This window comes from Triticum urartu, chromosome 6A (genome assembly GCF_056163025.1).
Source record: "Triticum urartu cultivar PI428250 chromosome 6A, HENAU_Tu73, whole genome shotgun sequence".
In the NCBI taxonomy this organism is placed as follows: domain Eukaryota; kingdom Viridiplantae; phylum Streptophyta; class Magnoliopsida; order Poales; family Poaceae; genus Triticum; species Triticum urartu.
This window is the reverse complement of record NC_141878.1, coordinates 103,519,117-103,533,505: the sequence shown is the minus strand read 5'-3', so window position 1 is coordinate 103,533,505 and position 14,389 is coordinate 103,519,117. Positions and strand designations below refer to the sequence as shown.

Sequence of the window (14,389 nt, the reverse complement as noted above, 5' to 3'; positions counted from 1 at the left end):
GAAGCTCAAGTGCATCCCCATACCCCTGGACTTCACCAAGCACTTCGTCGCGGTGCCGACGGAGTTCAAGTTCAGGAACAACACTGGTTGCTCCTGAAAGATGACGGTCAAGCTGATGAACGGCAGTGTGACACTGGATCAGGGTTGGGCCACCTACGAAGCCGTTCATCAGATTAAGATCGGCTACATGGTGACGTTCAAGCTCCTCACTCCCGACACCCTCAAGGTCATCATCTTCGACGACGATGACATTGAGGTCGTCAACAAGTGCGGGAAGCACGACGACGCCTTCGCGCCAAGGAGTAGGGCCGGGCCACCTCTTTCGAGCGTACTATCAAATTATGCTAGTTGATGGTTTATGCGTTGAACTGTTATATTTGTGGTACTGCTTATATCCGAATTATGTTATGCTCTGTTTATAGTCTGTTTTGCTTATGATGTGTGCTGCCGAAGTGTGGTGGTAACCTCACCAACTAGCCAAAGAGATTACCACACATCAGACCTTGCATACAACCAAACATCATGTTTTGGATTTGTGGACTAACATACAGCCAACCAAACACCAGGCAGTGTGTTTCAATCCATGCAGACAAGAGGGCATGCAGGCAACCAAACAACATGCATATGGTGTATTTGAGGCTGCATTTGCATAATCAGGCTGAGTAGAAAAGTGTATGGGATGCAGTCACTGTTGCACGCGGCAACCAAACACGCCCCGAACGCCCCGAGCGCCCTCCCGGCATCCTCTGTCCCTCACTTCTCGCAACCCAAATCGCTGCAGTCTCCCCCGGGTGCGGCGACGACGCAGGAGCTGCCGCCGGCGATGTTCCTGGAGCAGGTCCCCGCACACCTACGGGGCGAGGTTCGCCGGAAACGCCTCCTCTCTCGGCCCTCGCGGCCGAACGTCTCGTTAATTTCCTCCTCCTCTGTGCTTTGACGGGCGTGCGACGTGCGTGCGTTTTGCGTCGCCAATGCAGCGCCGATGGGGTGATGGTGTGATGCGCGATCTGGACATCTCCATGCGTGACCAGGTACGTCCGCACTGCTACTGCTGCTCTTCCTCTTGTTCGTAGAGCCCGGTGCTTGATGCTCTGGTTATTGATGGCGGCGGGTTCCTGATTTGGGGGGCTACTGCTGCAGGGCCCGGTGCGCTCGGTGGACGATACGCTGTTCCAAAGATGCAGCTTGGTCGCGTCCGTGGCACGCATCGCGAGCGGCGCGGCATCAGGCGTCGGTGGAGGATTGCTCGCTCTCTGGTTTGCGACGGGACAAGGTGAATCCTTTGTCGATCTACAAGTAACCGATTGCTTGATTTGTTGTGGCCGTAGCAAATGAGAACCAATCACCTGAAGTTTTTCATGCGAGATACAGTACAAATTTGTGTTAAATTCTGTATGAAGGTAGTACTACCTCTTGTTCGGTTTAGTTCAAAAGAAAAACTGCATGTAAGAATGTCTTAGCAAACATACACGTTAAGAGATATATATACCAGTTTTGATACAAATTTACCAATGTTGTGGATATGTACACGGTCTTTGCTGTTATGCTCTGCATATAGAAATGATAGAGTGAACTTGTATTATACCTGCAGAATGAAAAGAGTAGACTTTTATAAAATCGCGATATTACGAGAATAGTTTTCAAGCAAAACCCAAAAGGTGTTAGTTTCACGCCACCAAATTGAATATTTCCTAGTACAATGCGAAGCTAGAGAAGTTTGATTGTATTTGTAAGCACAAAGATACACCGCCTATTTAGGAACAGGGGTACTTAGGCCCTGTTCCGATCCCCTCCGCTCCCCAACTGCTGCTCCCGGAGCGGAGGGAGCGCCAACACAATCGTGCGGAGCATCTCGAACCCAGCTCCTCGCGCGGAGCGGAGTCGAGAGTCCGGAGAGCTTCCAAACAGGCTCTTAGTTGTTATGCTTGTTAGCCTATGCTCCCACTCATTTAGTAAGCTATTCAGAACAGAATACCACCTCAATCGAACGCCTATTTCAGTTCAGGAAAAATGAAACAAATATCCTCGAGTGCACAGGTGTTGAACAGAGTAAAGCTACACAACTATGATTGTTGAGTTTGCTGCTGCAGGGACTCGCCGTTGGTATCATACATGCAGATGCTTACTTATACTCTTTTGTGCAGTTCAGAAATTGCTTGGGGTTCCACGTCCTCCTGGAATACTGATGTTGGGCTACGGCTGCGGTAAACCCAAAGGCTTTTAACCTGCCACTGGCCCCTGTAAATTAATATTCATAGTGATGTCTGTAAAAGCATTTTATGTTATATATGCACTAACAAGTAGAACCTTTCAAATTTTGGGTTTTAACTGAACCTGCTAGCGTGTTCCAGCTTCTAGTTTGTGCCATAAAGCATGATCTGGACACGAACATGGACTCAACCTCAGAAATCATTTCATGGTTGACTCTTTCTTTATACCGTGTCCATGAACCAAAGTTTTGTCTTTTGCACTGGAAGTGCTAATTCGATGAAGCTATATTTCAGGTTGTTTTTCCTTGTACATGAAGATGCAGTATTATGACCTCCAGAAGGATTTTGCTGCAATCGTTTTGGAGCATGGAGAAGAACACACGAAGAGGGAGCTAGCTAAAATGTACAGTTTGTGAACTAATGACGCTTTACATCTTTTTCCTCAATATCTGACAAGCCTGTTTCAACTAACAATTTGATCCATTCACAGAATACTCAATAACCATAGCACTGACAAATCACTGGTTGAAGTTCTGAAGAGGCACTATGTAGCTGATCATCTGTTGAGTGATGAGCATCAAGAGAAGCAACTTTTCAGGTGGCGCCAACGCCATTTGTATGTGGACAGCGCTTTTATGGAGAGGTTGAAGGAGGAGCTTATAGAAGTGGTGAAGAAGAAAGTTATAGAAAGGGTGGAGAAGTCTAAAGCAAACAACGCCGACGGTGAGGCCGAATCAAGTGCAAACGTTGTAAGTTTAGTTTTATTTGCAGCTTGTCAGATCCAAATAATACCCCTTAACATCGGTAGTACTACAAGAGGTCGGATAGCCAAATTAACCAACAGTAACTCAGTAAGTGCCTGCTTCTATGTTCACGTTTGCAGGGATTATTTGAGGAGGATCCACTGGCTTGTGTGCTTGGCACTCCAGACAGCAACAGGAAGATGAACATGTTGCACACAGGCACTATCCTGACGAGACGGGAGCTTCTCATCGAAGAAGTTACTGGCAGCATCATCTCCGACATCCTGAAAACTGCCCCCATCTCCGACATGCTGGAAATTGCTGCATTATGATGAAGCCTTGTCGGCGTCGTGGACAAAACTACAGTTAAAACTTTCAGGTGTGCGTGCAACTTTACTTGGCATAGTTGCAGGTTGCGTTATGCGTGCGCGCACGCAATTCAACAAATGGACACGCGTTAGATTCGGTCGAAATTCACAGCATGCTCTCGCAGAACCGTGGGTTCGTTTGCTGGATATGCTTGCTAATGAACACATTTCTCGTTCCCCCGATGAGGTGTGGTCGGATTTGTTGGAAATATGAGCAATTTACCGAATGATTTTATTAATAGAAATACTAGATACAATATGACTATTATAGCAGGGATAAAACAAGTCATGCAATCTGACACAGAGAAGGTAAATGGCATCTGCATATATGAACTAGAACGGAACATATCTAGAGCAGACACTAGAGCAAGAAACTGTGGCAGAACCTTAAACAGAAAGAGTATGAGAACGCACGGAACAGCGGCAGAAGCACTGCTCTTGGGGTCGACGTCCTCGCCGGCCATGTCATTGAAGAGGTTGTCGATGTCGGGGAAGAAGTCGCCGTTAGAAAAGTGGCCGTCGGTGTCCAAATCGTCCGTGATGAACCAGTTAGTAGTCGCGCAGAGCGCTCCCCAAAACCTTATGACCTTTCTCCCATACAGGACTCAAAGAGGTTGGGTTTTGGAGGTCTACTGTCCCGACCTGTGGTGCACACCGCAAGCCGGGATGGGGAAAATCGTAGGAGCAGCTTAGAGATTGGAACTCGGTGGCGAGAGGAAGAGGATGTTCTGCTGTGTCTCTCTCGAAAGGAGCGACCTCTCTTTTATAGGCACAGAAGAAGCTGGCGAACGGGCAGCGACAGAAGGTGAAACGAAGAGAGGGAGACGAAGTGAAACAGCCAGCAGCAAAATTTTTTTCAACTTCCCTGCAACCTTTTGTATACCAGTCGTGTGGCAAAAAATTTAGACATCGGCTTGGCTCATTCCCGCAACCCGCGGCGCGACGTGTCGTGACGAGGCGGACAACGGAGGAGGGGCGTGCGTGAATGTCTTTATTCTCATTCTCATACATGTGGGGAAACAACCACCTTTATAAGGAGGTCCGACTTCCATCAAACTGGCAATGTGAGACTAAACTTTGGTTCCTTTGGTTCTAAGGAAAGATTTTTAGAGGTTCAATCATTAGAATTGTTTCCCCTGTCTCTCATTTGATTCATAGGATTGAAATCCTTAGGATTTTTTTCAAGGACTGCATTCCACTATGTTTTGGAAGAAATTTTCGCTCAAAGCTCTTGTTACAATTTCCTTGTCTTATGTGTGATGTCAAACATTCACTGGGGCAAGTTCCTGTAGTTTTCCAATCTTATACTTGGATTCAAGAGGACATGACAGTGTTATCTTGTGTTTTTTCGTATTTCTGAATCTTGCGAATCAAAGACAAGGCGGCCGCTGCTCCTGGCACTGCAGACGAAGGCGGCGCAGAGCTGTATGTTCAGAAACTTGTGATGTTCAGGACCGTCAGCAGGGAGCTCCTCAGGATGGATTTCATCCGCGGCCACTGTATGTATGGCCTGTAGGCTGCATGTATGTGTGTTGTGTAGGCGAGTTAGCTCACCAAGTCGTATTTTTACAAAGATTTAGCCACTCCATCTTGTATGTGTGTTTTTATAGGCTGCATGACAAGGGTTCGGCGAAATGCATAAAAAAGTAAGTTTTTTTTTCGAAAAGAGAGAGCTTCCCAGCCTCTGCATCAGAACGATGCATACGGCCACCTTAATAAAAAGCAAATAGGTTTAACAAAGTCTTATAATCTCAAAAAAGTAAAAAAAAAAACAAGCAGGCAGAGCAGTTTGCCCCCAATGACCTCCACTAGGTGAGACCACTATCTCATCTCTACGTCGTGCCGGGGATCGAGCCAATGATTGAGGGTTGAGTTATGTGATCATGTTGTCTCTGGTGACCACCACAATCTTGTGATTGTGATTATCCTGTCACAGAGAGCCAAATGAAAAAGGCTAAAAAAAGCCACAACTGGCTGGCATAAAAAAGATAGGAAAATTAATTACCTATCCTATTACATGATCATCATCCAAACCAGTTGAAAATATCCTGTGCTACCATCTTTCACCAGATAGATCCAGTAACCAAACGCTCCCTGGCATCCGTCGGAGTGAGTAGCGACCACATACGGATCAACGCAGTGGCCCGGAAGATAACCTGCAAAAAATGAACATTTGATATTCTGTTAAAGACCAAATCATTTCTGCAGTTTCAGACCGCCCACAATAAAGCACATACTCCTATGCAAATGTGGTTCGCTGTTGCGGACTCTATCCCGTTAAGCCACGTTCTAAATAACGTGCTTACAAAACTCGGAGGAGTAATGCTAAAAACTATGTGCACCGTCCGTCATAGAACCTTGGCCAACGGGCAATCCAAAAAGAGGTGTTTGATAGTTTCATCCCGACCACAAAAGCTACACCTAGTAGGTCCTGTCCAGTTACGCTTTGCCAAATTGTCCTTAGTTAAGATGACTTGTTTATGTACAAACCACATAAACACTTTAATTTTCAACGGAACCTTGACTTTCCAAACATATTTGGAACTAGGAATGGATCTAGAATTGATAACATCAAGATACATTGATTTAACTGTAAACTCCTCAGTCCTAGTAAGCTTCCAGTGCAACTGATCGGGCTGTTGAGACAGCTGAACCTCCATCAGTCTACTCACTAAATGGAGCCACGCTTCCCAACGATTGCCAACTAGCGTCCTTCTGAATTGAATATTAAGGGGGGCGGACTGAAGTACCGTTGCAACATAAGCATCACGTCGTTGAACAATACTATAAAAAGACGGGTATTGAAGTGCGAGGGGTGTCTCTCTTAGCCAAGTATCCTCCCAGAATCACGTGTTGGCATCATTTCCGATAATAAACTTTGTCCTATTGAAAAAGGCTGATTTAACTCTCATGAGCCCTTTCCAAAAAGGCGAGTCCGTCGGCGTCGCTGTCACCTGGGACAGAGTTTTGGAATGAAGATACTTACTACGAAGAATTTGCTCCCATGTGGCCTTAGTCTCAACAGATAACTTATACAGCCACTTGCTGAGAAGACATATGTTCTTGACTTAAAGATTTTCAATGCCAAGTCTCCTTGGTCTTTTGGTCAACAAATGATATCCCATTTGGCGAGTCTGTATTTTCTTTTTAACTCATCACTCTGCCAGAAGAAACGGGATCGATAGAAGTCCAGCCTTTTCCTTACTCCAACTGGAACGTCGAAAAAAGACAAGAGAAACATAGGCATACTCGTGAGAATCGAATTAATAAGAATTAATCGGCCTCCGTATGACATGAGCTTGCCCTTCCAGCAATTCAGTTTCTTCTCAAATTGATCCTTGATGTACTTCCATTCTCTGTTTGTCAGCTTACGATGGTGAATTGGTATACCTAAATACGTAAAAGGTAAAGTCCCCAATTCGCATCCAAACAATTGCTTATAAGCCTCTTGTTCGTCATCCGCTCTTCCAAAACAGAACAATTCGCTTTTATAAAAGTTAATCTTTAACCCGGTCAATTGTTCAAATAAGCATAACACCAACTTCATATTTCTCGCTTTCGCCAAGTCATGCCCCATAAATATGATCGTATCATCGGCCTACTGTAGGATAGAGACACCTCCATCCACTAGGTGAGGCACCAGGCCACCCACTTGACCAGCATCCTTAGCCCTTTCTATTAGAATTGTCAACATATACAATGTTGAACAAAATAAGAGACATCGGGTCACTTTGTCTCAGGCCCTTATGTGTCTGGAAATAATGACCTATATTGTCATTCACTTTAATTCCAACACTCCCTTTTTGTGTGAAAGATTCTACCTGGCGTCGCCAGGCTTCATTGAAACCTTTCATGCGTAAGGCCTATTGAAGGAAAGGCTATTTGATTTTATCGTACACCTTCTCAAAATCCACCTTGAAAACCACTCAATCTAGTTTTTTCGAGTGAATTTCATGGAGCGTTTCATGAAGGACCACAACCCCTTCTAGGATGTTTCTGTCCGGCATGAAAGCTGTTTGGGAGTGCTGCACCACAGAATGCGCAATCTGCGTGAGCCTATTAGTCCCAACCTTGGTGAAAATTTTGAAACTAACATTAAGAAGACAGATCGTCTTGAACTACTCAATCCTCACAGCCTCTGTTTTCTTAGAAAGCAGGGTTATCGTTCCAAAATTGAGATGAAACAACTGAAACTGTCCAGAGAATAAATGATGGAACATATGTAACAAACCCCCCTTAATAATATGCCAGCACTTTTTATAAAACTCCGCCGGAAATCCATCCGGCCCTGGAGCCTTATTATTTTTCATCTGTGAAATAACTTCAAAAACCTCCTTCCACTACAAAAAAAGACACATCCGTGACATTTTGGGCCGAACAATTTTTTTTTCTGTCATACATATGATACTTCTATGACGATAATTGTGACAAAACCCGGTATCATCATAGATATGGTGGGCTCCTACTTCTATGTCAAAAAATCATGACATAAAATGGGCTTTTCGTCCTGGACGGGCCGGAGACGCAGCTGCATGACATTCTTTGGGCCGTCCATGACGGAAAAAACCGTGGTAGAAGTGAGGGGGAGGAAAATTTCGGGGAGTTCCCGGTTATGGTGGGAGGTCGGAGGCAAAGCGATGCGCGTTTCTCTCGTACACGTACGCGCGTGTGTGCGAGGCATTGGCTCTAACTGAACCCGAGCGAGGCGTTGGGCTCTAACTGAACCCGAGCGATTGCACTGCAGGCTACGCGTTACTGAACCCGAGCGATCGATCGATGGATGTTAACTGAACCCGATCGAGCAATTCCTTCGCTACTGCTGCTAACTGAAGCCGATCGATGCTGCCTCTGGGATGAACAGTGAGCGTTGCGGGGGGGAGGGGGTTGGATGAACAGTGAGCGGTGGCGTTGCCTCTGGATGAACAGGACCTCGTGGTGTGGTGGAGGACTGGATGAACAATAGACGGTGGAGGGATGGTTGAACAGGACCCCGTGGTGTGGAGGACTGGATGAACAGTAGACGGTGGAGGGGTGGTTGAACAGGACCCCGTGGTGTGGAGGGCTGGATGAACAGTAGACGGTGGAGGGGTGGTTGAACAGTAGTCGGTGGAGTAGCGCGCGGTGGAGGCTGGATGAACAGGAGCCCGTGGAGGCTGGAGGAGGTCGACGATGGAGATGAACAATATCCCGTGGAGTCCCGTTTTGCGGTACGCCACACCCCTCCCGATGAACAGGACCCCGTTTCGACTGTAGCGCTCCAACACAAATCTGTTTCCTCCGTTTTGCGGTACGCCACACCCCTCCCGTTCAACATGACCCCCGTTTCGACCGTAGGAGGTCCGTTTCCTCCGTTTTGCTGTACGCCACACCCCTCCCGATCAACAGGACCCCCATTTCGACTGTAGGAGGTCCGTTTCCTCCGTTTTGCGGTACGCCACACCCCTCCCGATGAACAGGATCCCGTTTCGAACGTGGCCGGTCGAACACAAGGTCGTTTCCTCCGTTCTGCGGTACGCCAGGCCTCGTTTCCATCGCCTGTTCCGTCCAAGCCCTCCCGATGAACACGACGCATTCCGTTGCCTCCCCATGAACATGACGCATTCCGTTGCCTCCCCATGAACACGACGCATTCCGTTGCCTCCCCATGAACACGACGCATTCCGTTGCCTCCCCATGAACACGACGACGACACTGTTTCTCCGTTCCGACCCAGCCATGTACACGAGCCCTGGCCGTACGTATGCGTGAGTAGGCGTTCGAGACCCCGCCCGTATGTACACATACGTGGCCGTATTTTCTTTCTTGCACCCTGGCCGCCTCTACTACGACACGTGCGCGCCTCTACATCGACCAGTATATATGTATGTACACGTTCGCGACCAGAATAACAACGCTACGTACGCTTCGACCAGGTGGGTCCTGACTGTCAGGCACTTCCTTGCATGCGAAGATGTAGCTGGTGGGTCCCAGCAGTCAGGGGGCGAAATACGGTGGCCCGTTTGGTGGGTCCCGCTGTCAGGTGGAGGAATAATTATTTTGCACGTAATAAGGAGGCACTTCCTTGCTGCGGTCGTGGACCCAGCTGTCAGCCTCTCCACGTACAGTCCACGTCCGATGGAAGCCGTTCCTTGACCACGTTGACCACGCCGCGCCGAGAGCACCAGGGCGGTGGACGACGGCGAGGCCTAGGAAGGGGACGACGCGGAACCAGGGAAGATGCGACAGTGGATGCCCACGCGTAGAGGAGTACGAGGGTTCACTGGTTCGCTGCGGTGTGAGGATGCCGTCGCCGCAGAATAACAGGGGGTGTGGGTGAGTAGAGGGATGGCATGGCCAGCGGTGGGAGTAGTAGGGGGCGGTGAGGCCTCCGCTGCATCGCAGCCGGCCACGGAAGGCAGGAGCACGAGGCACGACCGGCGCTGGTTTGGGCGGTTGAAGCAAAAAGACCAGAGGTTGAAGAAGCACTACGACCGTTGGATGGACATCGTACGGTCACTGGAGATAGAATCGTGCATATTGACTAAGTTGACAAAGCCCTCCGTCCCCGTCAACTTAGTAGGCCCACAAGTCAGCCTACCACTATACTGGGTCCCAGCTAACAGGGGGAGTATTCATTTTTTGTGCGTAATAAGGAGGCACTTTCTTGCGTGCGAAGATATAGCTGGTGGGTCCGAGCTGTCAGCGGCGGTAACGTTTTTTTCGCGAAATACAGAGGCCCTTTCGATGGGTCCCTGATGTCAGGTGGAGGAATCATTATTTTGCGCATAATAAGGAAGCATTTCCTTGCGTGCGGCCGTGGACCCAGCTGTCGGCCTCTTCACGTAAAGTCCACTTCAGATGCATGTCGGTCGTTGACCATGTTCACCAGGCCGCGCCGAGAGCACTAGGGCGGTGGACGACGGCGAGGCCTAGGAAGGGAATGACACGGAGGCAGGGAAGACTCGGCAGTTGTTTCCCACGCGGAGGGGAGTACGACTGTACGAGGGTTTACTGGTTCATCTGCCGTCGCCGGAGAATAACAGCAGGTGTGGGTGAGTAGAGGGATGGCTAGGCCAGCGATGGGAGTACGGTGGGGCGGTGAGGCCTACGCGGCAGCAGAGCCGGCCGCGAGGAGGAGGGAGCAGGCAGTCCCCCCGGCGCCTGTTTGAGCGGCTGGAGCAGGAAGAGCATAGATTGAAGAAGCACGACGGCCGTTGGATGGCCATCCAACAGTCACTACTTGTGCATCAACCTTTTTCAGGAAAGCCTCAAATCCGTGGAAAACAGCATACATCCCATCTGCCATTATTTCTAATAATTTACAACCCATTTGCCAATTATTAAGGTTTTTTTGGTGCCCATATTCTTTTTGTTAGCATTACAGCCCATATTGTGGCCATAGTTAAAAAATTATACGAAATTTTGCATATTTTGGTGCGGTCTGAACTGGTTTTAATCCCGAAATTTCGACTCACATTCAAACTGATTTTAAAAATAAATGTATATCAATATAAAATCCAACAAATTCTCCACGCATAAAAATTAGTGTAATTTAAAATCTTGAAATGAAAAAAAGATATTTGAAACTAATTGCCGGTTTGATGTGTTTTAAAAATGTACATCCCATTTCTCATTACCGATGGGCCATTTTCTCGGCCAGCCGAATGAAAGCTCTCCTCGTCTTGAAAGATTTGCAGCCCAACAGGCCTGACAAAGCGACTTACTTGGCAAATCACAAAAAAACTGGGCTGTGGCCGTGGACCCAGCTGTCAGCCTCTCCACGTACAGTACTTTTCCGATGGAATGTCGTTGACCACGTTGACCACGCCGCGTCGAGAGCACCAAGACGGTGGACGACGGCGAGGCCTAGGAAGGGGATGACTCATAGCCGGGGAAGACGCGGCAGTGGATGCCCACGCGGAGAGGAGTACGAGGGTTCACTGGTTCGGTTGCGGTGTGAGGCTGCCGTCGCCGCAGAGCCTGGCTAGCGGTGGGAGTAGTAGGGGGCGATGAGGCCTCATCGGCAGCACAGCCGGCCACTGGAGGCAGGAGCAGGCGGTCTCCCCGGCGCTGGTTTGGGCGGCTGGTGCAAGAAGAGCAGCGATTGAAGAAACAGCAGGACCGTTCGATTCAAATCCAACGGTTACTGCTGCTAAAATCGTTTGTTGACTAAGTTGACAAGCCCTGCGTACACGTCAACTTAGTAGGCCCACAGGTCAGCCTCCTAACCGGTGCGCCCCAGATGTCAGTGGGAGGAATCATTTTTTCGCGTAATAAGGAGGCAGTTGATTGCATGCGGCCAGGCCAGCGGAGAGAGTAGGGTGGGCCGGGGAAGCCTGCGCGGCATCACAGCGGGCCACAAGAGGAGGGAGCAGGCAGTCCCGCCGGCGCTAGTTTAGGCGGCTGGAGCAGGAAGATCAGAGATTGAAGAAGCACGTCGGCCGTTGGATGGACATCCAACACTAGCTGCTGCTAGAATCGTGTGTTCACTGACAAAGCCTTGCGTAAACAAGTCAGCCTCGAAATCTGTGGCGTGTACAACCCATCTGCTATTATTTTTATAATTTTTACTCATTTTCTAATTCATATGGAATTTATTGCAACCCGTTTTCCATTTTTAGAATTGCTGGTCATTTTCTGGTTAGTACCAGGGTCAAAAAATTAACTAAATATGTGGGAAATTTTGAAAATTCGCAAATTTTTGCCGGGAAACGAAATATTCTTAATCCAAAAATTAATAGCCATACTAAAACAAATTTAAAAATAAATTAGTACTATGTCATGTTAAATCCAATGAAATACGTATAAGATATCAGTGAAGAACAAAAACAAAAAAAGAAACTTATATCCCATTTGCTATAATTTTTTTGGAATTTTCAACCCCTTTTGATATTACTTTTAAAAGACATTGACCATACTCTTAAGCCATGCCGGAATGCATCCCTCGTCGTCTTGAAAGATTTGTAGCCCAGTAATTCGGAGAAAACAAATAGGCCTAGCTTGGGTATTCTTCAAAAAGAAATACTGGGCTACCTATTTTCCCAAAGAACTGGTGCATGAGCATTTAGCTTTTATTTATTTATTTATTTACTTATTTATGTTTAGGGGACCATGAGCATGTACCTGGGCCGGATTCATGTGAGAGCCTCCCTTCCAGTTAGTTATGGGCTTCTCTATTGGGCCTTCATCAGTGGGCCGCATGTTATCAACAAGTGGAAAATGTGTTCCGAGTTTCAAAAAAATGTGTTCCGTATGATAAATAGTATGCGCTACGTACGGTACGGGGCACTAAAGGATCGAGCCGTGCAACGACTTCCAAAACATTGTGTTTGTTATTCTAACAACACATTTATTCAACCAACAGACGAAATATACTACTAATTGTACATTGAAAACAACAGCAGCAGCAACCAGGGCTGGGGGTGCAACAGAAGCAGTAAGCAGGCCAGAAGAGTGAAGACGCAGCTCTCTCTTCCAAACCAAACATCAGCCATTATTACAAAAAGGCTACCAAAAAAGAACAAGTGTATGCATCAAACTAAACAAAGATCCTACTACACCAAGTGTACGCATCTAACTAACTGGCTCAGTTAGATGTTACTATTTATTAAGCTGTGGAGATTGGCTGACGGCTTGAACCAGATGGGTGCCTGACGGGGGAAACTCCAGCCAGCAGGTCGAAGTCTGATACTTGCGACCCTCTCTTCTACTTTGGGCTGCAGAGCGTAGCGATGACTGGAGTAGGCTAGCAATACGTCCAGCCATAGAAGGAGTCGACAGCGTAAATGAAGCCCTTGTGTTCAATGGCATCAGAGAACCATGGAGGATGTATGATCCTACGATGGATGTGCAGATTTATCCACTTACCGCAGTGATCTGTCAGATAGGCGAGACCGCGGTTGAAGAACGCAATTAGCCCGAAGTCTTTATAATTCACAGATCTTGTGGGCACTTGGCAGATTACAACCTTGAGTAAATCAAACTTGGTATCATGTTGGCTACTGTAAGATTCCGAGTATTCTGGGCCGCGGTGCCAAAGCAGTGCAGTGTTAATCGAAGGAAGGGAGATCAATCGCCGGGTGTAGACCTCCACGAGCATCCAGCTGCCGCGACCGTCGACGAGTACCATCCAAGACGTGTTCATGCCGACCCAGTACATACCGTTAATGTAGTTGAGGCTGACGGGTATCAGATCGCAGTCAAGGGGGTTGATGCTCGCCACCCTACGATCGTTATGCTGCGTGACACGCGACGTTTCTGAAGATCAGGCGGCATCAGCAAGTAAGGAGCTGGCTTAAAAAGCTCCGACCCGAGGGCTTTGAGTAAACGGTACAGTCCCGACGAGCACGCGGCGAGCGGCATGGTACTGAGATTGTCCACACACGAAACAATGAGCTTGATTACCTCTGTGGGGAGCGAATTCCAGCCACTCTTTCGACGGACGCTGCTCGGTTCTGCCATTGTTAGTGCTTGGGTTTCGGACGAGGGGGGAGGTGTTGGAAATATGCCCTAGAGGCAATAATAAATTGATTATTATTATATTTCCTTGTTCATGATAATCGTTTATTATCCATGCTAGAATTGTATTGATAGGAAACTCAGATACATGTGTGGATACATAGACAACACCATGTCCCTAGTAAGCCTCTAGTTGACTAGCTCGTTGATCAATAGATGGTTACGGTTTCCTGACCATGGACATTGGATGTCGTTGATGACGGGATCACATCATTAGGAGAATGATGTGATGGACAAGACCCAATCCTAAGCCTAGCACATAGATCGTGTAGTTCGTTTGCTAAAACTTTTCTAATGTCAAGTATCATTTCCTTAGACCATGAGATTGTGCAACTCCCAGATACCGTAGGAATACTTTTGGTGTGCCAAACGTCACAACGTAACTGGGTGGCTATAAAGGTGCACTACGGGTATCTCCGAAAGTGTCTGTTGGGTTGGCACGAATCGAGACTGGGATTTGTCACTCCATGTAAACGGAGAGGTATCTCTGGGCCCACTCGGTAGGACATCATCATAATGTGCATAATGTGACCAAGGAGTTGATCACGGGATGATGTGTTACGGAACGAGT

General features: G+C 47.7%; 1 protein-coding gene across 1 annotated transcript; it reads left to right on the top strand.

Annotated features, from left to right (window-relative positions):
- Positions 1 to 715: 715 nt before the first annotated feature.
- LOC125516599 (uncharacterized) lies at positions 716 to 3,472 on the top strand. Its single transcript, XM_048681980.2, has 7 exons — positions 716 to 862; positions 978 to 1,031; positions 1,141 to 1,273; positions 2,145 to 2,204; positions 2,505 to 2,613; positions 2,701 to 2,959; positions 3,094 to 3,472. Exons 1-7 carry the CDS (start codon positions 824 to 826, stop codon positions 3,283 to 3,285), a joined length of 846 nt encoding a protein of 281 aa, XP_048537937.2. The 5' UTR covers positions 716 to 823; the 3' UTR covers positions 3,286 to 3,472.
- Positions 3,473 to 14,389: the final 10,917 nt, after the last annotated feature.